Raw genomic sequence first — 22,598 nt, forward strand, 5'->3', positions numbered from 1 at the left:
TGCCCTGGCTAGCTCACCCCATGCAGTAATGAGCAAGGGCGGGGCCAGTTCTCCTGCTCTCATGTCCTGGGGGGGGGGGGGTAAGCTCTTCATACCTACACCTTCAGGGCCTGCTCTACTGTGTTGTCCTGGTGTGGCACAGGGGCCACTCTCCTGAGTGCTGCAGCTGATGAGGGGCAGGGCCACCTTTCCTACTCTTATGACCTCAGGGTAAGCTCTCCCTCCTGCCTCAGGTATTGATGGGCAGGAAGTGTAGGGAAAAGGGGCCAGAAAGAAACCCACCCTAGCCCTGAAACCTGAGCTAGTGAAAGAAACACACCCTGAATCTAAGACCTAACCCAGTGAAAGAAACACTTTATCCCTAAACCCAGAACCTAAGAAACATTCCTTGACTCTGAAGCCAGTGCCAAAGAAACACACTTTGTCCCTAGAATCAGAATCAGTGAAAGAAATATGCCCTGGTCTTAGAATTAGAGCCAAAAAGCTGAAAAGGGCCAGTTGAAAGAAACACAGTTTGGCTCTGAAATCAGGGCCATCTCTATCCTTGACCAATGAAACTAACCAATCCCTGAGCAGGAAAACTAACCAATCCCTGAACATAAAATCTTCTGGCCCACAGTCAGGACAAATCTCTCTCACCCACCAGTCCCACAGCCATACAGACCCAACCAAGTAAACACAGAGAGACTTATATTGCTTATAAACTGTATGGCCGTGGCAGGCTTCTTGCTAACTGTTCTTATATCTTAAATTAATCCATTTCCATAAATCTATACCTTGCCACGTGGCTTACCGGTACTTTACATTTTCCTTTACATCTTCCTTGTCCTGGCAACTGCTGCAGGCAGTGACTCCTTCTGCCTTCCTGTTCTTTTATTTCTCCTGTTAGTCCTGCCTATACTTCCTGCCTAGCCACGGCCCATCAGGTTTTATTTATTGACCAATCAGAGCAACTTGACATACAGACCATCCCCCAGCACAGCCCAGTACAGACCATCTCAGACACCTGCACTCAGGCCCATGGTCCTAATCATCCTCTATGTGGACCTGCTGGGTAAAGCCATGAGGAACCCGAGAACGGGCTCTCACAGGACATATAGAACATCCCACAGCATGGACCTCTGTGAGTTCAAGGTCAGCCTGGGCTATAGAGTGCCAGGACAGGCTCCAAAGCTACACTGAGAAACCCTGTCTCGAAAAACCAAAAAACAAACAAACAAACAAACAAAAAAGCCACACACCCCCAATAAATGTCAAAAAATCTGAAACATACAAACTAAATTTTCTGAACAACAAAAAAATTTAACTACTTAAAAAGCTTTGTATGTTTAATTTAAAAGTACACTTCTCCATAACTCATAAATGAAATAGGAGAAAGCATAAATTACAAAACATACTGAAATAAACATTTAAAATTGGTTATGAAATAAAAATCTGTGTAAAGCTACTACACCAATTTTAAGAGATATATTAGTAGCATTAAGAATTAAGGTTTGGGGCTGGAGAAATGACTCGGAGGTTAAGAGCACTGGTTGCTCTTGTAGAGTGTTCTGGCTCATTTCCCAGCACTCACATGGTGGCTCCAGGGAATCTGTCTCCTTCTGGCATTCACAGTCACTAAGTACATGGTACACAGGCATACACGCAGGCAAAATATCCCACGTTAAAAAATAATAATAATGCTCAGAATTAACAATTGAAACATGTATTTAACTTAGTGTAAAAAAAAAAGCATACGTCAAAAATATAATTCAAGTAGGCTACCAAATTATTACATTTATGAAAGTTCTTAACAAAGAATTAAAAATATAAATATATACATTGTTATTAAAATATTAGTTTAAAAGAAAAAGGTCACTTACCTGATAATAAAACTTTATCTGTTTCACCAAAATGGAGAGGTTATGAATTCTAAGTGAAGCATCATTGTTGACTTTTTTATTTACTCTCTGACTCTCCGATTTAGGATTACTGAAAGAAATTTGGAGAGAAAAAAAACTTTTTATTATACTGAAACAAGATGTAAGATAAATACAATAGTTTCTTTTCAGAATTATGCATTCACTTATGCTAATAGGTGATGAAACAAATTATTGCTTTCTTATATATTCTGTGCTTCTAACTAACATCAGTACATCCAATATTCCTTAACTGGTGACAAAACATATCTGAAACCCAAATCAGATGTCCTTAATTGTCATTATGTCACTTTAATTCCATCCTCCCAAAATAAATCCACTTAAACAAAGAATTCAAAATATGGGCTATTAACCTGAGCGGTTATTTATCCTCACACAGTAATGTGGATTATATTTCATGAGGAAATATCCCAGAAAAAAACTTAAAAATGAAGTAGATGACAGAAGTTGGTACTTTAACCTTGTGTAAATTTTGTGAATTGAATAAAAACAAAGGGATACATATTTTAAAGAAGAAAGATTACAGTAGAAAAGTTATGATATAGTTAAGAGTGAGAAACTGAAAAGTGGTACTGGGGCTGGAGAGATGGCTCAGTAGTTAGAAGCACTGGCTGCTCTTCCAGAGGACCAGGGTTTGATTCTCACCACCCTGGTAGCTCACAACTCTCAGTGATAATTCCAGACACGGAGGATTCAATGCTATTTTCCAGTCTCTTCGAGTACCAGGCACACACATGGTACACAGACATACATGCAGGAAAAACACCCACGCACAATAAAAAGGGGGTGAGTAATGTAAGAGCAGGTTATGGCCAGAACACAAGCTGTAAGCTAGTTTGTTAAGGGCAAGCAAGACAACCTGGAGAAAGACAGTGATCACCCATTGAAGGGTTGAGTCTAAAATATAAAGTAGCTTGCTGAACAATTGCTGGAACAAAATATAATGGTCCTAATATTCAGCACACATTAAAAAATTACTAAATATAACAAATGAAAAGCGATCCATGACCTGGGAAGAAAACAGAAACCACCAATGAAAACACTCTTAGAAATGAATGAGAAAAAGAGAAATATCAGACAGGGATTTTAAACAGCCACGATAGCCTTGGAGTGCGGAAGAATTGTATATATAGTACAATGCTGAGGTCTGACAGTCAATCCCCAATACCACAGGTGGAGGGGGTAGGACAAAAATAAATATAATAAAACTATCATTTAAAAAATCTAAACATGGGCACACACTTCCCATCCCAGCCAGCACAGACCCAGCCATGTAAAGGTAAGGTCAGACCCTTCCTTCTGGTAAAAACCTCAATTGCCCACTAGATCTGCCCCAGAGAAATAGGAGATGCACAGCCTCCTGCTTCCAGGCACAGCTTCACCACTCCATGCCACTCATTCCAGCTGGGAAGGTGAGACAGTGCTAGACTAACAGGCTATCAGAGTAGGAAAAACTCCCGTCAAGAGACTGGAGTCTCTGGCCTAGGCAGAGACCTATCAGTCTGTCTGAACCTGGTTATTCACCATCTTTGGGAAGGCAGGCTAAAGAAATAAGTAGAATAATTTAGTCTTTTCATGAGATACTATACTTTTCCTTCCCAGAATCCCCACCAAGTGTAATTACTTATGGACAACAGCTCTGTAAGGTTTTTCCAAATTATTTAGAAAAGCATTCATTTCTTTTCTTCTATTTCTTCTCCAAGCATGCTTTCCTTAAAAATTTGGGCCTTCCTCCCAACATTTTGGGCTTCCTTAGTCTTTCTTGGAAGTCTGCCATGTGATCCTCCATACCCACTTAAATTGACACAGCCTTATTCTGTCCTCTATTAGGTTTTACCCTTGTCTGCTGGGGTTGAGGGGTTAAACTAATACAATTTTTCTTGAGCTTCCATTTGAATACACTCTTAACTGTTTTCATTAGTAGGACTAATTACCACAAAAGGGACTCCAATTTCCTGTCTATCACATTCACTCCTGTCTCCTCCCAACGTAGCCTGGGTGGTGAAAAGAGCACCACCTCCTCCACTTCCAGTTCCCACATCTGCCACTGAACATGCTCCCCGAGTGGGAGGGGACAGGACACGATCCACTCTACTTAACTGACACACACACACAACACTCCATACACACCCTGGCTTATGACATGAAGAGTTCATGGGATCCTCTGCTTCAATGCATACTCCCACAAACCTTACCAACCATAGGCTCTGAAGATCAGAAAACACACAAAACACTGCCCCCAGTGAAAATCCCCTCACTACCACAGCCCACTGCTTCTGGCTTATAAGGTAAGAAGCTGTGCTCCTGCCTCTTCCAAACTGACATCACCTCAACTACCTCATCCATGAATCAACACTAATTCCACAGCTAAGCTTTAAGCAACATTGAATGTAGTCAGAAGGTTTCTCCAGTCCTGCCCAGTCCCTGAGGTCCTACAGCCACTTATAAAATAATCACTCAGGCCGCGCGGTGGTGGCGCACACCTTTAATCCCAGCACTCAAGGGAGGTAGAGGCAGAAGGATCTCTGTGAGTTCGAGGCCAGCCTGATCTACAGAGCGAGATCCAGGACAGGCACCAAAACTACACAGAGAAACCCTGTCTCAAAAAAACAAAATAATAAATAATAATAATAATAATAATAATTACTCAGGGGCTTATATTAATTACCAATTGCATGGCTCAAGCTTCTTGCTAGCTAGCTCTTATAACTTAACCCATTTCTATTTATCTATAAGCTGCCACGTGGCTTCGTGGCTTACCAGTACTTTCACACCTTGCTTCTCCTGGTGACGGCTCATAGAGTCTCCCCTGCCTCTCATCTGTTGGGCATTGATCCATACAGACCTAAGAAAGCTTAGATTCTGAACACACAATAATGGAGCTAAAACCAGCTTCGTGCGGGCTGAGATATAGAGATGCCAAGGTACAGAGCCGCTGCAGCATGCTTGAGTATAGCATGGCAGATTCACGTTGCAGTACAGAGTTGTCTTCAAGCTGCGCAGCACACTGCATGGTGGATTTAGCTTTTGCTAGTACAGACAAAAAAAAAAAAAAAAAAAAAGAGGTTTCTGGGCTACACACTCCTTAATAGAGGCATAGACCCACTGCCTCCCAGCGTGTGCGGAGAGTATGGCTCCCAAGGCTGGCTGTGAATTACCTCCGCCATGTTGGGAAGCTGAGGTGGAGTCAGCAGTCAAGGCTGCCACTTCAGAACAAGCCATGCTGCAGTGTAAAGCAATAGATTCACAGGAAGACAGGTTCAGATGGAATAACCTTTCAATAGTTTACAGTGTGTGTAAAAATGTACGTAGGCTTGGAAGATAGAGGAAAAGGAGGATTAGACAGTTATATAAAAAATAGTTTTAAAAAATAAAGTCTTTAATAAAACAGTAAAAGTAATATAAAAGATAAGCCACATAAAGATGGAAATCACACACAAGAGTCTGGATTATATTGTCTTTGGGATTGTTAACTACAGAAAGACATTTGATTGTAAAGGCTGCTGAGTTAACCAAAATATATATATATTTTAAAGGTACCCTGAATTCAAAATTTATATCTAAGGATATGTTGCTTTGGAAAAGAGGTTCTGCTTTTATTTCCACAGAAGATGAGAAGCTATGGATTGCTTCCAAGCTAATATGGTTTGATCAGCAAAGACTCCCTGAAAGGTATAAGATGACACCATGGCCCAGATGATCAAACATACAAAAACAGCTCCAAGGCTCAGACAATGTACCCTCACAAACTACTCCAGTCAGGACTTGACCATAATTCTTAATTTTCTCAGGATCCCCATAAGATTGCCAGTGCCCCAACCAGCAGGAAGTAGTATGAAAAGCTACGCCCAAATTCTCAAAATATTGTTTATAAATGTTTATTTTTATTTAAAGCAGGTTGATTATAAATGCAATCTCTTTCTAAAACAAAAAAGGGAAATATGATAGGATGAAAAAGTATATTATTGAATCCACTTTCAAAGAGCAATAACTTGCTTAAATTTTTTTTTCCCCTTTCTTTTTTTGGTTTTTCGAGACAGGGTTTCTCTGTGTACTTCTGGTGCCTGTCCTGGAACTTACTCTGTAGACCAGGCTGGCCTTGAACTGACAAAGATCCACCTGGCTCTGCCTCCCAAGTGCTGGGATTAAAGGCGTGTGCTACCACCGCCTGGCACTTAAAATGTTTTACACTGCTATGGATTTTGGTTTATTGACACAAATTTAAAGTTGATTTTGTTATACTGTACATATATTTCTACTCTTGTTTAAGGTATGTTTGTGCAGCTCATTTGAAATTGTAATATATAATTAAGAAATACAAATTAATAGTTAATCATCTATGATAATCAAACTTATAATCATATTAGTTATTTTTCAGGTATATATAGATATATTTCAATTAGGTAGGTAATCTCCAAACATTTCAAATACCTACAGAAAATGGCATTTAAAATGTTTTAAAAACTTAAGACTTTCTGGATAGTGAAACATGTCTGTTCCAGGCAGCACCAATAATGGGCATTGAAGAAACTCCATATGGAGTATGCTTTCCTTATGTCCAAAGTTAGCCATTTGGGCAAGAAACTGTTTTTGCCTGGACTGATTGAGAAAATGTTGTATTAACTGGACATGCAGGACCCATGGAAAAGTGACCACTGACCTTTGCAAGGCAAGATGGTCATTCAGGTTTCTGCTTCACAAAAGAAACTGCCAGATATTCTACAGGACATAGGAAAGGGTGACTAAAAAAACTACAGGCCTTTAGGTTGAAGATGGATGCCACAAGATTGCAGAAGAAGTTTGGGTGACTGTCCAGGCAGCCAGATGTCTCTGTCATTCTAGATTTTTGGAAGTTGCTTACAATGCACTTCCTGTATATCCTTCTGAAATCTATGATTTCCTTGGTTATGGTAAGATAAATTAGATATGAAACTTTGGACTCACAAATATAGGATAGAAGATTTTCTTTTAATTTTGCCAAATAGAAAAAGACTAGATATTGTAAATACAATTCTTGCTTGATAACTGTTCTATTATATGTTAATTTTACTAGGTTAAAGTTAAAACTGTCCTTTTTGATTAGACAGAAAAGGGGAAGTGCTGTGGGATGTCTTTCTGTATGCTGTGAATATGTGTTGCTATGATTGGTTAATGAAGAAGTTGCTCTGGCCTATGGCAAATCAGGGTATAGCCAGGCAGGAAATCCAAGAGAGAGACAGAGGCGGAAGAGACGCCATCCTGCCACCCAAGGAGCAGCATGCCAGCAGACTGGTAAGCCACGGAATACATGGCTAAATATAGATACGAATTAGGGGTTAATTTAAGTGTAACAGCTAGTCAGTAATAAGCCTGACCTAATGGCCAAGCAGTTATAATTAAAATAAGCCTCTGTGTTTACTTGGGATCAAGAGGCTGCAGGATGTGGGAGGGAGAGATTAGTCTCGACTGCAGGGCTGAACAGGACCAGAGAAACCTTCAGGCTACAACTGAACACAGCCAGGATTCATAAAGCAAAGGCACAGAAACATGTTTATTCCACTTGGTTGCGCTAGGAACTAGCAACCAACAAACTAACTTCAGATAGTCAAATATACTCATATAAAACACTAGTAACATGAAAAGCCAACACAAAAATGTTCCTTCAAAAAAAAAATCAACAACCCCTCATACCCCAGCCCAACTCCAATGAAAGCCCCCTGATCTACCAGATGCCATGCCAGGTACCAGAACTTGAAATAGGCCCCCCCACTGGCAGACTGCCCCTACTCTCTAAGTGCCCACCCAGCCTACCTTCAACAATCCCTCCCCTCCTTGTAACCATATCCTAGCCCAAAACTCCAAGTATCAGAAGTCCAGTCCCCAACATGGGTGGAGACCCTTAACCATAGGCCACTCCAGCCTAGAGAGGAAACAGAGGCCAAGGAACAAATCACCCATCCAGCAAAGATAAACTCAGAAATCATCACCTAGACCTATAATCACCCCAAACCTAGATGCCTAGATACCATTGTAAGAACACAAGCAACAATAGCCAAAGCAATAGGTCACCACCAGAGACCAGCAAGACTGAATATTCCAACAGAGGTAAAGCACAAGAAAACGACCTTAAAATCAATTTTATGAAAATGATAGAGCTCCTTAGAGGGAAAAAAAAAAAAAACTTAAAGAAATCCAAATAAATAGCTGAAGGACATGAATGTTCAAGATCTGAAAATGGAAATAGAAACAATAAAGAAAACACAAAGTGAGACAGGCCCGGCGGCGGAGACAAGCAGATGCAGGTAGGCCCGCGGAGGCGGCCCACAGAGGTCGGCAGTAGCCGACAGGGACATACAGGCCCGGCGGTGGAGACAAGCAGATGAAGGTAGGCCCGCAGCAGCAGTCGGCAGAGACATACAGGCCCGGCGGAGGCCCGCAGAGGCAGACAGGCCCGGCGGCAGGTGACAGGGACATACAGGCCCGGCGACGGAGACAAGCAGACGCAGCTTGAAACAGGGACGCCTCTAACCCCCAACACCTGGGGAAGAAGCTATCTCCGTGGGACGGAACCAGAACGAATCTGAACACTCCGTCTGAGGACAACCCAGGGCCCAGCTGCTGATCCTGCAAAACCCAACAACTTGGAGGTGTTGGTGAGACGACCCCGCTCAGCTGAAAACCATCTGGGAGAGGATTCAGATCCCTACAGTTTGAAGTCTGAAGAAACAAGATCAGCTGAGGAGTTGATGAATGAACAAAACAAGACCTGGGAACACAGAGAAGGCGCTGCCCAGCCACCAAACCAGATCACCAGAATCATAAGTATATACCCACCGACTGAGATCAGCTACCCCTGAAGAAACAGCCCAATAGCACCAATTTAACCAAGAACTCCTACTAAACCAAGACTAAAAATTAGAACAAGACACAGACACAGACACAGACACCACCTGCACTGAGCAGAAGAAGAGATGAGTAGACACCAGTGCAAAAATATAGTCAACAACATAAAGACCTATATGGCAACATCAGAACCTAGTGATTCTACACCTGCAAGACGTGAACATACCAAGACAGAAGAAACAGAAGAAATCAACCCTACAAATGACTTTAAGAAGATGATAGAGGCCCTTAAAGAAGAAATAAAACATTCCCTCAAAGAGAAAATAAAACTTCCCTTAAAGAGGAAATGAAAAACTCCATTAAAGAGGAAATAAAAAACTCCCTTAAAGAAATGGAAGAAAAAAAATGAACAAAAAATGGGAAGAAATCAAAGAAAGCCAAGAAAAAGCAATTAAACAGATGGAAGAAACATTCCAAGATCTGAAAAATGAATTTGAGACAATAAAGAAAACACATGCTGAGAAAATGCTGGAAATAGAAATCCTGACTAAACGAACAGGAACTACAGAAACAAACATAACCAACTGATTGCATAACCAACCGATTGCAAGAGATGGAACACAGAATCTCTGACACTGAAGACACAATAGAGAAAATAGATTCGTCAAAGAAAACACTAAAGACAAAAAAGTCGGAACACCATGAAAAGACCAAACCTAAGAATAATAGGAATAGAAGAAGGAGAAGAATACCAACTCAAAGGCACAGAAAATATATTCAACAAAATCATAGAAGAAAACTTTCCTAACCTAAAGAAAGAAATACCTATGAAGATACAAGAAGCTTACAGAATACCGAATAGGCTGGATCCCCAAAAAAAAAAGTCCCCTCACCACATAATAATCAAAACACTAAACACACAGAACAAAGAAAAAATATTAAGAGCCGCAAAGGGAAAAGACCAAGTAACATATAAAGGCAAACCCATCAGAATAACACCAGACTACTCAATAGAGACTATGAAAGCTAGAAGATCATGGACAAATCTTATGTAGACACTAAGAGACCACGGATGCCAACCCAGACTATTATACCCAGCAAAACTCTCAATCACCATAGGCGGAGTAAACAAAATATTCCAGGATAAAACCAGATTTATTCAATAACTGTCCACAAACCCAGCCCTACAGAAAGCACTAGAAGGGAAAATCCAACCCAAAGAAGCTAAAGACATCCATGAAAAATCAAGCAATAGATAATCCCACACCAACATACACCAAAGAAGGACAACACAACACAACCACAAAAAATAACAGGAATTAACAATCACTGGTCATTAATATCCATCAATATCAATGGTCTCAACTCACCTATAAAAAGACACAGGCTAACAGAATGGATAAGAAAACAGGACCCATCCATCTGCTGCATACAAGAAACACGCCTTAACTTCAAAGACAGACACTGCCTCAGAGTAAAGGGCTGGGAAAAGGCTTTCCAAGCAAATGGACATAAGAAACAAGCTGGTGTAGCTATCCTAATATCTAATAAAATAGACTTCAAACTAAAATCAATCAAAAGAGATCGGGATGGACATTACATATTTATCACGGGAAAAATCCACTAAGATGAAGTCTCGATTCTAAACATTTATGCTCCAAATACAAAAGCACCCACATTCATAAAAGAAACACTACTAAAGTTTAAAATGCACATCAAACCCCACAAATTAGTAGTGGGAGATTTTTAACACACCACTCTCACCAAAAGACAGATCTACCAGACTGAAACTTAACAAAGAAATAAAGGGCCTAACAGATGTTATGTCTCAAATGGACTTAATAGATATCTACAGAACATTCCAACCTAATACAAAAGAATATACTTTCTTCTCAGCACCCCATGGAACCGTCTCAAAAATTGACCACATGCTTGGACACCAAACAAATCTCAACAGATACAAAAAAAACTGGAATAACTTCCTGTATTTTATCAGACCACCATGCCTTAAAGTTAGACCTCAACAACAACAAAAATTATAGAAAACCCACAAACTCATGGAAACTGAATAATACCCACCTGAAACATCAATGGGTCAAGGAAGAAATAAAGAAAGAAATGAAAGATTTCCTAGAATTCAATGAAAATGAAAGTACAACATACCCAAACTTATGGGACACTATGAAAGCAGTGCTAAGAGGAAAATTCATAGCTCTAAATGCACACATAAAGAAGATGGAGCAATCCCATACCAACGAATTAACAGCACAACTGAAAGCTCTAGAACAAAAAGAAACAAACTCACCCAGGAGAAATAGATGCCAGGAAATAATCAAATTGAGGTGTGAAATCAACAAAGTAGAAAACAAGAGAAAAATACAAAAAAAAAATCAATGAAACAAAGAGTTGGTTCTTTGAAAAAATCAACAAGATAGACAAACCCCTAGCCAAATTAACCAAAAGGCAAAGAGAGAGCACCCAAATTCACAAAATCAGAAATGAAAAGTGAGACATAACAACAGACAACGAGGAAATCCAGAGAATCATCAGATCATACTTCAAAAACCTGTACTCCACAAAAATGAAAAACCAGAAAGAAATGGACAATTTTCTGGATAAACACCACATACCAAAATTAAATCAAGACCAGATAAACCATTTAAATAGACCAATGACCCCTAAAGAAATAGAAACAGTCATCAAAAGTCTCCCAACCAAAAAAAAAAAGCCCAGGACCAGATGGTTTCAGTGCAGAATTCTACCAGACTTTCAAAGAAGAACTAATGCCAATCCTCTTCAAAGTGTTCCACACAATAGAAACAGAAGGAACACTACCAAACTCTTTTTATGAGGCTACAATTACCTTGATACCCAAACCACACAAAGATGCAACAAAGAAAGAGAACTATAGGCCAATCTCCCTCATGAACATTGATGCAAAAATACTCAACAAAATATTGGCAAACCGAATCCAAGAATACATCAAAACAATTATCCATCACGACCAAGTAGGATTCATCCCAGGGATGCAAGGATGGTTCAACATACGAAAATCAGTCAATGTAATACGCCATATAAACAAACTGAAAGAAAAAAACCACATGATCATCTCCTTAGATGCTGAAGAAGCCTTTGACAAGATACAACACCCCTTCATGATAAAGGTCTTAGAAAGATCAGGAATACAAGGAGCATTTCTAAACACAATAAAAGCAATTTATAGCAAGCCAACAGCCAACATCAAATTAAACAGAGAGAAACTCAAAGCGATACCACTAAATTCAGGAACAAGACAAGGCTGTCCACTCTCCCCATATTTATTCAATATAGTACTAGAAGTTGGAGCTAGAGCAATAAAACAACAAAAGGAGATCAAAGGGATACAAATTGGCAAGGAAGAAGTCAAACTTTCACTATTTGCAGATGATATGATAGTATACATAAGCGACCCCAAAAACTCTACCAGGGAACTCCTACAGCTGATAAACTCCTTCAGTAAAGTGGCAGGATACAAGATCAACTCAAAAAAATCAGTAGCCCTCCTATACACAAATGATAAAAGGGCTGAGAAAGAAGTCAGAGAAACATCACCCTTTACAATAGCCACAAATAATATAAAATACCTTGGGATAACACAAACTAAACAAGTGAAGGACCTTTGTGATAAGAACTTTAAATCTCTAAAAAAGAAACTGAAGAAGATATTAGAAAATGGAAGGATCTCCCATGCTCATGGATAGGTAAGATTAACATAGTAAAAATGGCAATCTTACCAAAAACAATCTACAGATTCGATGCAATCCCCATCAAAATCCCAACACAATTCTTCACAGACTTGGAAAGAAAAATACTCAACTTCATATGGAAAAACAAAAGACCCAGGATAGCTGAAAGAATCCTATACAATAAAGCAACCTTTGGAGGCATCACCATCCCTGACCTCAAACTCTACTATAGAGCTATAGTAATAAAAACAGCTTGGTACTGGTATAAAAACCGACATACGGACCAATGGGAATTGAAGACCCTGACATTAATCCATGCACATATGAACACCTGGTTTTTGACAAAGGAGCCAAAACTATACAATGGAAAAAAGAAAGTATCTTCAACAAATGGTGCTGGCATAACTGGATGTCAATATGTAAAAGATTACAAATAGATCCATATCTGTCACCATGCACAAAACTCAAGTCCAAGTGGATCAAAGACCTGAACATAAATCCAGTTACACTAAACTTAATAGAAAAGAAAGTAGGAAGCACTCTTGAACGCATTGGCACCGGAGACCATTTCCTAAATAAAACACCAACAGCACAAACCCTGAGCACAACAATTAATAAATGGGACCTCTCGAAACGAAGAAGCTTTTGCAGGGCAAAAGACACAGTCAATAAGACAAAAAGACAGCCAACAGAATGGGAAAAGATCTTCACCAACCCCACATCTGACAGAGGATTGATCTCCACAGTATATAAAGAACTCAAGAAACTAGACATCAAAATACTGAACAGTCCAATTAAAAAATGGGCTAAAGAGCTAAACAGAGAATTCACAAAACAAGAATCACAAATGCCTGAAAGACATTTAAAGAAATGCTCAACATCCTTAATCATCAGAGAAATGCAAATCAAAACGACTCTGAGATACCACCTTACACCTGTCAGAATGGCTATGATCAAAAATAACAATGACAGTCAATGTTGGAGAGGATGTGGAGCAACTGTTCGTGGGAATGTAAACTTTGTACAACCACTGTGGAAATCAGTATGGCGGTTTCTCAGAAAATTAGGAATCGAACTACCTCAAGACCCAGCCATCCCACTCTTGGGCATATACCCAAGGAATGCTGATTCATACCATAAAGATACATGCTCAGGTATGTTCATAGCAGCACTATTTGTAATAGCCAGAACCTGGAAACAACCTAGATGCCCATCAACGGAAGAATGGATGAAAAAAATGTGGTACATATACACAATGGAGTACTACTCAGCAGAGAAAAACAATGAAAGCATGAAATTTGCAGGCAAATGGATGGAACTAGAAAAAAATCATCCTGAGTGAGGTAACCCAAACCCAGAAAGACAGTCATGGTATGTACTCACTCATAAGTGGATTCTAGATATAAAATAAAGAACAATCAGACCACAACCCATAAAACCATGGAGGCTATATATATAGCATGGAGGTCCCTAGGACGACTGTGGCTTATAATAAATTTCGGTTTTACTCAATTATTGAAAAAAATAGCCAAATGAATGGAAACACAAGAACTATGAACCACAGGCTGAGGGGATCAGGACCTGCTGGATCAGGTCCTCTGAATAGGTAAGACAGTTGATTGGCTTGATCAGTTTGGGAGGCAACTAGGCAGTGAGACCAAGTCCTGTGCTCATTGCATGAGATAGCTGTTTGAAACCTGGAGCTTATGCAGGGACGCTTGTCTCAATCTGGGAGGAAGAGATTGGACCTGCCTGGACTGAGTCTACTAGGTTGATGGCAGTCCTCGGGGGAGGATTTGCCCTGGAGGAGGTGGGAATGGGGGGTAGACTGGGGGTAAGGGGAGGGGGGGGGAGGGGGGAGAATAGGGGAACCTGTGGCTGATATGTACAACTGAATGGTATTTTAAAATAAAATAAAATTAAATTAAATTAAATAAAAAAGAAAACACAAACTAAGGGAATCCTGGAGATGGAAAACCTAGGTAAGCCAACAGAAGTTACAGATGTAAGCATCACCAACAGAATACAAGAGATGGAAGGGAGACTCTCAGGCATTGAAGATAGAAGAAATATATACATCAGCTAAAGAAATTGTTAAATTAAAACAAAACAAAACAAAAAAGTCCTGACACAAAACACTCAAGAAATCTGGGATACTATGAAAAGATCAAACATAAGAGTAACAGGAATAGAAGAAGAATGACAGCTCAAAGGACCAGAAAACATTTTCAACAAAAATCATAAAAGAATATTTTCCTATCCTAAGGAAGGACATGCCTATAAAAGAACAAGAACACCAAACAGATTGGACCAGAAAAGAAAGACCCCTTGTCACATAATAATCAAAACACTAAACATACAGAATAGAGAAAAAATATTAACAGTTGAAAGGACAAAAGGACAAGTAACATATAAAGACAGACCTATTAGAATTACACCCAGCTTCTCAATGGAGATTCTAAAAGCCAGAATGGCCTGGACAGATACCTTGCAGGTTCTAAGGGACCACATTTGCCAACCCAGATTATTATACCCAGTAAAATTTTCAATCACCATAGATGGAGAAAACAAGATATTCCATGATAAAGTCAAATTTAAACAGTATCTATCCATAACTTCAGCCCTAGAAAAGGTACTAGAAGGAAAGCTCCAACCCAAGGAGGTTAACTACACCCATGAAAACACAGGAAATAAATAATCTCACTCCAGCAAAACCAACAGAAGGGAAGTAAATACATACACACCACCACCACCACCACCAACAACAACAACAAAATAAAAGGAATTAACAATTATTGGTTATAGATAACTCTCAATATCAACGGACTCAATTCCCCAATAAAGACACAAACTAACAGAAGCCAAAACAGGACTCAACCTTATGCTGCACACAAGAAACACATCTCAGCATCAAAGATAGACATTACCTTAGAGTAAAAGGATGAAAAAAGATTTTCCAAGCAAATACCCGTAAGAAGCAGCTGATGTAGCCATTCTAATATCTAACAAAATAGACTTCAAATCACAATCAGTCAAGAGACAGGGAAGGACACCATCAAAGGAAAAATCCACCAAGATGACATTGTAATTTGTAACATCTATGCCCCAAATTCAAGGGCACCCACATTGTAAAAGAAAGTTTACTAAAAATTAAATCAAACATCAACCCTCACACATTGATAGTATAAGTCTTCAATACCTCACTTTCACCAACAGACAGGTCATCCAGACAAAAACTAAACATAGAAATACTGGAGAACATTTCATCCAAACATAAAATATATTTTCTTCTCAGCACCTCACAGAACTTTCTCCAAAACTGACCACATATTCGGACACAGAGCAAGTTTTAACAGATAAAAGAAAACTGAAATAATCACCTGAATCCTATCAGCATGGATGAAAACTAGACTTCAACAACAGAAATAACAAAAAGCCTACAAACTCATGGAAACTGAACAGCTCTGAATGACTACTGGGTCAAGACAGAAATAAGAAAGAAATTAGGCGCAAAGCTACACAGAGAAACCCTGTCTCGAAAAACCAAAAAAAAAAAAAAAAAAAAAAAAAAAAAAAAAAAAAAAAAAAAAAAAAAAAAAAACAAAAGAAAGAAATTAAAGGTTTCCTAGAAATCACTGAAAATGAATGCATAATATACCCAAACTTATGGGACACAATGAAAGTGGTGCTAAGAGAAAAGTTCACAACACTGTCTATATAAAAAAAAATTGTAGGGATCTCATACTAGCAACTTAACAGCACACCTGAAAGCTCTTGAACAAAAAGAAGCAAGCACACACAGGAAGAGTAGACAGCAGGAAATAATCAAATTGAGGGCTGAAATCAATAAAATAGAAACAAAGAGAACAATACAAAGAATCAGTGAAACAAAGAGTTCTTTGAAAAAAATCATCAAGATAGACAAACCCTTATCCAAACTAACTAAAGATAGAGAATAGATTAACAAAATCAGAAATGAAAAGGAGGACATGACAACAGACACCGAGGAAATCCAAGGAGTCATCAAATCTTACTTCAAAAACCTGTACTCTACAAAATTGGAAAATCTAAAAGAAATGGACAATTTTCTCAATACCAAAGTTAAACCAAGATCAAACAACTTAAACAGATCTATAACCCCTAAGGAAATAGAAGCAGTCATTAAAAGTCTCCCAACCAAAAAGCCCAAGGACAGATAGTTTTAGTGTACAAAGAAGACTTAACGCCAATACTCGTTAAATAATCCCACAAAACAGAAACAGAAGGAACACTGCCGAATTTATGTTATGAGGTCACAGTCACCCCATACCAAAACCACACAAAGATTCAAAAAAGAAACAGAATTATAGACCAATTTTCCTCATGAACATAGATGCAAAAATACTCAACAAAATACTTGCAAACGGTATCCAAGAATATATCAAAAAGAGTATCCACCATGATCAAGTAGGCTTCATCCCATGATGCAGGGATGGTTTAGTAAATAAAAATCTGTCAATGTAATCCACCATATAAACAAACTGAAAGAAAAAAAAATCACATGATCATCTCACTAGGTGCCAAAAAAGCCTTTGACAAAATCCAACACCCATTCATGATAAAAGTCTTAGAGAGAGTAGAAATACAAGGGACAAATCTCAACATAATAAAGGTAACTTATGGCAAGCCGATAGCCAACATTAAATCAAATGGAGAAAAACTCAAAGCAATTCCACTAAAATCAGGGGAAAGACAAGAATGTCTACTCTCTTCTTACCTATTCAATATAGTACTTGAAGTTTTATCTAGAGCAATATGACTGTGAAACACTTACAGAATGTTCAACATCCTTAGCCATCAGGGAAATGCAAATCAAAACTTCTTTGATACTCCATCTTACACCTGTCAGAATGGCCAAGATCAATAACACAAGGGACAGCTCATGCTGGCAAGGCTGTGGAGGAGGGGAACACTCCTTTATTGCTGGTGGACGTGCAGACTTGTACAGCCACTATGGAAATCAATATGGCGGTCCGTCAGAAAACTTGGAATCAATATATGTCAAGACCCAGCTACACTATTCCTGGGCATATACTCAAAAGACGCTACCACAAGGACACTTGCTCAACTATGTGCACAGTGGCTTTATTCATAATAGCCAGAAACTAGAAACAACCAAGATATTCCCCAACTGAAGAATGAATAAAGTAAATGTGGTATATTTACACAATGGAGTCCTGCTTAGCTGTAGAAAAATATCTAGCCACCAAAATTAGACATCACCTTACGGTGAAAGATGGACAAAGGTATTCAAGCTAAATGGAACCAGGAAATAAGCAGGAGTCACTATTTGATATATGACAAAATGGGCCAACACAGATTAGAACTGATAAAGATCACTTAATAATGATTAAGGAAAACAATCTATCAAGAGGATATTACTAAACATATACATACAAAACACAGGTGTACTCAATTTCATAAAACAAAACTAAATTTAAAAATCACAGATTAGGGGTTGAAGAGATGGCTCAGCAGTTAAGAGCACCTGCTGCTCTTCCAGAGGACCTGGGTTCAATTCCCAGCACCCACAGGGCAGCTCAAAACTGTCTGTAATTCCAGTTCCAAGGGATCTGACACCCTCACACCAGTGCACATAAAATAAAAATTTTTTAAAGTGTTTAAAAAAAAAAAAAAAACAGGGGCTGGAGAGATGGCTCAGAGGTTAAGAGCACTGACTGCTCTTCCAGAGGTCCTGAGTTCAATTCCCAGCACCCACATGGTGGCTCACAACCATCTGTAATGAGATCTGGCGCCTTCTTTCATATACTTAATAAATAAATAAATCTTTAAAAAAAAAAACAGATTAACTCCAAGACAGTTATCAGTAGGTGACTTCAATGCCCTACTCTCATCAAGACATGCCATCTAAGCAAAAAATTAACAGAGAATGGAGCTAAATGACACTACAGATCAAACAGAACGAACAGATATCTATAAAACATCCAACTCAAATGCTGCAGAACAGACATTCTTCTCAGCAATCCATGAGGCTCTAAAATAACCACATACTAGGACATAAACCTGTCTCACCATATAGGAAAATAAAAGCAATTCCATGTATTCTATCTTACCAAGGCTATGGATCAACAAGGCTACTGATCAACAGTGAGGAAAAAACACAGAAAAGGCAGTCCGGAGAATTCACAGCTCTAAGTTCCCAGATCACAAAATCAGAAAAGTCTCAAATAAACAACTTCAAAAATGTGTTCTCAAGGCCTTGGGAAAATAAGGACAAACCAAACTCAAAACTAGTAGGCAGACTAAACTAAATAAAATAAGATCAGGGTAGAAATCAATAAACTAGAAATAATAATGAAAAAAGACTTTATAAAGCAATCAATGAGATGAAGAGTTGGTTTACTGACTATACTGTGATGTGTGTCCAGGAGACTACATTGGAGCAGCTGTAGTGTCTCTCTCTTTGCCGCTAATGTTGTTAATCTGGGTCTTTTCTCTCTTGGTTTATTTTTTATTGTCTAAGGGTTTATTAATTACTAATTTTTTTCAGTAAACCAACCCCCTTCTTGGGCTGCTGCCAAACTAGGTAGTTACCTTGACACCTACTCAGGCTTCTACCGTTCTGCAGAGCAGTAGTCAGCCTCACAATTTATAGTCACTTTCACCATCAACCTCAGCAGATTGGGAATTCTTAAAAGGGGGAAATAATTTTTTAAAAAAAGGTTTTTTTCCCCCATGTTAAAAAATGGGAAACATTATTACGATAGAGAGAATTATATATCTGTATGATTATGCAATGCATTGTTTAAAAATGGAACAATTAAATGAAGGGAAAATCAACTTAACCAGGACTGACATAATGTTAATTATCATTTTGATAATCCTTGTTGGTTTGATAATTCTTGGTTTATCTCTAAGAAAGTTGGTTGATGTGAGTGCCAAGATACAGACCTTAGAAAAACTTATTAAAACAGATCATAGAGATATTCAGACTCAGATAGAGGAATTTACAGGAGAACCAACCTCAGTATTACATTATAAAATTAGAGAGGAACAGCCCAAGGTTTTCAAACAACCAAACAATTTATCCAGTCACCTTACAGGGACCACCAAATGACAGATATCCCCAAGGCTATGTAAGAACTGACTGGAAATGCTAGATTTGATTGGCAATTTAAGGAATCAATAGTCTCATATGGTATGCATTTACCTTTTGAGTAGCAGATGTTAAATTCATGGTCAACTAGTAATAGAACTGTCCTACAAGACTGGAAAGACTTGGGGATAGCAGTATTGGAGCCTGGTCCTCAGTTACAGTGGAGGACCTGGTGGAAAGATGAGGCCAGGACCATTGAACAATGAAGCAGGGCTAGAGGTATGGAAATCTCCCAAGACCAACTTCTTGGAAAGGGTGATTATGCTGATGTACAAAGGCAATCTCTACATGACGACCACACCCTGGCTTTACGCCAAGCAGCAGCTTTGAATGCTTGGGACAGAACTGGAGAAGTTGGAAAGAGAAATAAGTCATTTACTAAAGTTATACAGAGCCCAGAAGAAACCACTGATTTCTTTTTTTTTTAAACAGAGATTGACTTCTTTTTTTTTTAAACAGAGATTGACTTCAGCTGTAAACAGAATGATACCAAATTCAGAAGCTAGACAATAATAATTGAATCTTTGGCTTTTGAAAATGCTAATTCACAATGCAAAGGTATAATTAGGTCTTTAAAAGCAAGATCAGCACCCAAAGAAGAAAGGATCCAAGATACAGTCAATATTGAATCTCATAACCATGATGATGCTTAGATAGGAGAGGTGATTTCCAGAGGTTTGAAGAAAAATAAAAAAAATCAAGTGTTTTAATTGTGGCAAACAAGGTCACCTAAAAAGGGAACTTTCTAGAAACAATGTTTTTTCTAAAAATAATCTAAACAAAAGGTCCCTTCCTTCTGCAGTATGTAGAAGGTGAGGCAAAGGTCAACACTGGACCAATGAATGCAGATCAACAAGGGGCAGACAGGGTAACCCTTTGCCGACATGGGGGGGGGGCTTCTCACAGTCATTCCCTGTCATAGTGGGGGAAACTTTGTCCCAGAGCAATTAAAGGATCTGATGCCTATTGTAAAAAACCATACTGCTCTGGATGATAAAATAGCTTTAGAAAATAAAACAAGTCAGGCGCCCCCCCCCACACACACACGCCTTTAATCCCAGCACTTGGGAGGCAGAGCCAGGAGGATCTCTGTGAGTTCGAGGACAGCCTGATCTACAGAGCGAGATCCAGGACAGGCACCAAAACTACACAGAGAAACCCTGTCTTGAAAAAAACCAAAACCAAACAAACAACAACAACAACAAAAAAAAGAAAACAAAAATCAGGAGAAACTATAAATCAAACTTGATAAAGATTAGATTTGAACAAGAGAGACCTCTTGATTAGAAGAGGTGATAGTTCATCAAACAGAGTGACCGCTCAATCTAAACTAACTTATAAAACTTAACAAATGCTTTTCATTTGATCAGATATAACTTGCCAAAAGGGAAACTCCCCAAAGTTAGGGTTGTGGAGGGTTTTGTCTTTCCAGGAAAATAAAAACAACCATCTTGAGGAATTTAAAGACCTTTGGACAAATAAGCATCCAAAGAAGGGAGAACTACTGGGAAAAAATTACCAAGAAAAGGAATAATCTGACCTAATGCAATCTCTGAAGTCTCCAAAAAGGAGGATGGGGCCCCACAATGATGATTCCACCTGGACTATGGTAAGGCCACTAAGCTGACTAACACCACCTAAAGATCAGCTTTGGACTACAAACTGTAGCTCAATACAATTCTTCTTTTCCTTCTCCTCCTCCTTCTTCTTTTCTTTATTAAGAAAAATTTAATTCATTTGCCCAGGACCATTTCAAGGTGGCTGGCTGAGATGATCCAGTCTCACAAACTACTCTAGCCAGGACTTGAGACAAGCCCTGCACTTTCCATTACACAGAGACTGGATAACAAATGATACAGCTAGCTCTCCCGGGACTTGACAATTATCCCAATTTTTCGCAGGGTACACTAAAGATGCCTTTGCCCCAGAGAACAGGAAGTAATTTTAAGAACATGACACCCACATTCCCAAGAGGTGGGGTGGGCAGTTTTTGGTTGTTCAGTGGGTTATGGAAATTTGTCATCATTTAGGGTGGTTGGTTACAAGTTGTTATCGGTAATGATCAGGAAAAATGCTCAACAAAAAACACTAGGTTCAGAGATCTTTTTCTAAAAAGAAAAAGGGGGATATAGACATAGAAGAAAAAGGAATAGCAGGAAATATTAGTTAGAAGGATAGAGGGGAGAGAAACAGATAGAAAATTAGGAGGTCCTGGATCCTAATCCATTGGGCCCTGACTGTCTCTGCCCTAGGGTTTTTAAAAGAATGCCAAGGGGTGGAGCAAAAGATCCTCCCCCCCCCCCCAGCACAGCCAAGTGCAGACCATCTCAGACACCTGGTACTTGATCCAATCATCCTCTTTATGCAGACCTGCTGGGTAAAGCCTCAATGGGCTCTAACATGTGGAAGAGGAGGCAGAAAGAATCTAAGAACCAGAGGGGATGGATGACACAAGCAAACAGGTCTGACATAGAGACTACAGCAGCACACAGGTCCAAGACAGATGGGGAAGTGGACACGAGTTCCATCCCAAACTAAGACGCTATCTCCAACTGGTAACTTATTGTAAATGAGTCTAACTGGGCATACAAATTACACTTAAGGGTAGGCCCCATGACCAACAATAGATGGGCCAACATAAATCGAATTCTATGGCATTTTTGGAGATTTTATTTTTGTTTTTTAATGCTTTGTTAGGGTATTGTTTATCCTAATTGATCTTTTGCGTTTATATTATGATTTCTGATTGTGTGTGTGTGTGTGTGTGTGTGTGTGTGTGTGTGTTGCTTTTTGTAGACTTTAATTTTTTTCTTTTTATTCTGGTTTTTTATTTTATTTTATTTGCCTGTTTGTCTTCTAAAGAGAGAGTAAGACTGCATGGAGTTGGGTGGGTAGGGAGGTGGGAAGAATCAGGAAGGAGATGAATAAGGAGAAACTGTGATCAGAATATATTGCGTTGAAAAATTATTTTCAATT

The 22,598-nt window shown here is 38.9% G+C and overlaps 1 protein-coding gene across 6 annotated transcripts in view; it reads right to left on the bottom strand.

Annotated features, from left to right (window-relative positions):
• Ccdc88a (coiled-coil domain containing 88A) overlaps nt 1–22,598 on the bottom strand; it is a 162,281-nt gene that overhangs the window by 114,143 nt on the left and 25,540 nt on the right. For all 6 annotated transcript variants that reach the window (XR_003736777.2, XM_028891525.2, XM_028891527.2 and 3 more), the window contains exon 3: nt 1,863–1,971. Coding sequence is in view for 5 of the 6 variants with exons in the window: in XM_028891525.2 (XP_028747358.1) it covers nt 1,863–1,971 (109 nt within the window). In the remaining variant the exon portion in view is untranslated. The remainder of the gene's footprint in view (nt 1–1,862; nt 1,972–22,598) is intronic.

The sequence above is a fragment of the Peromyscus leucopus genome, chromosome 10 (genome assembly GCF_004664715.2).
Source record: "Peromyscus leucopus breed LL Stock chromosome 10, UCI_PerLeu_2.1, whole genome shotgun sequence".
Classification (NCBI taxonomy): Eukaryota; Metazoa; Chordata; class Mammalia; order Rodentia; family Cricetidae; genus Peromyscus; species Peromyscus leucopus.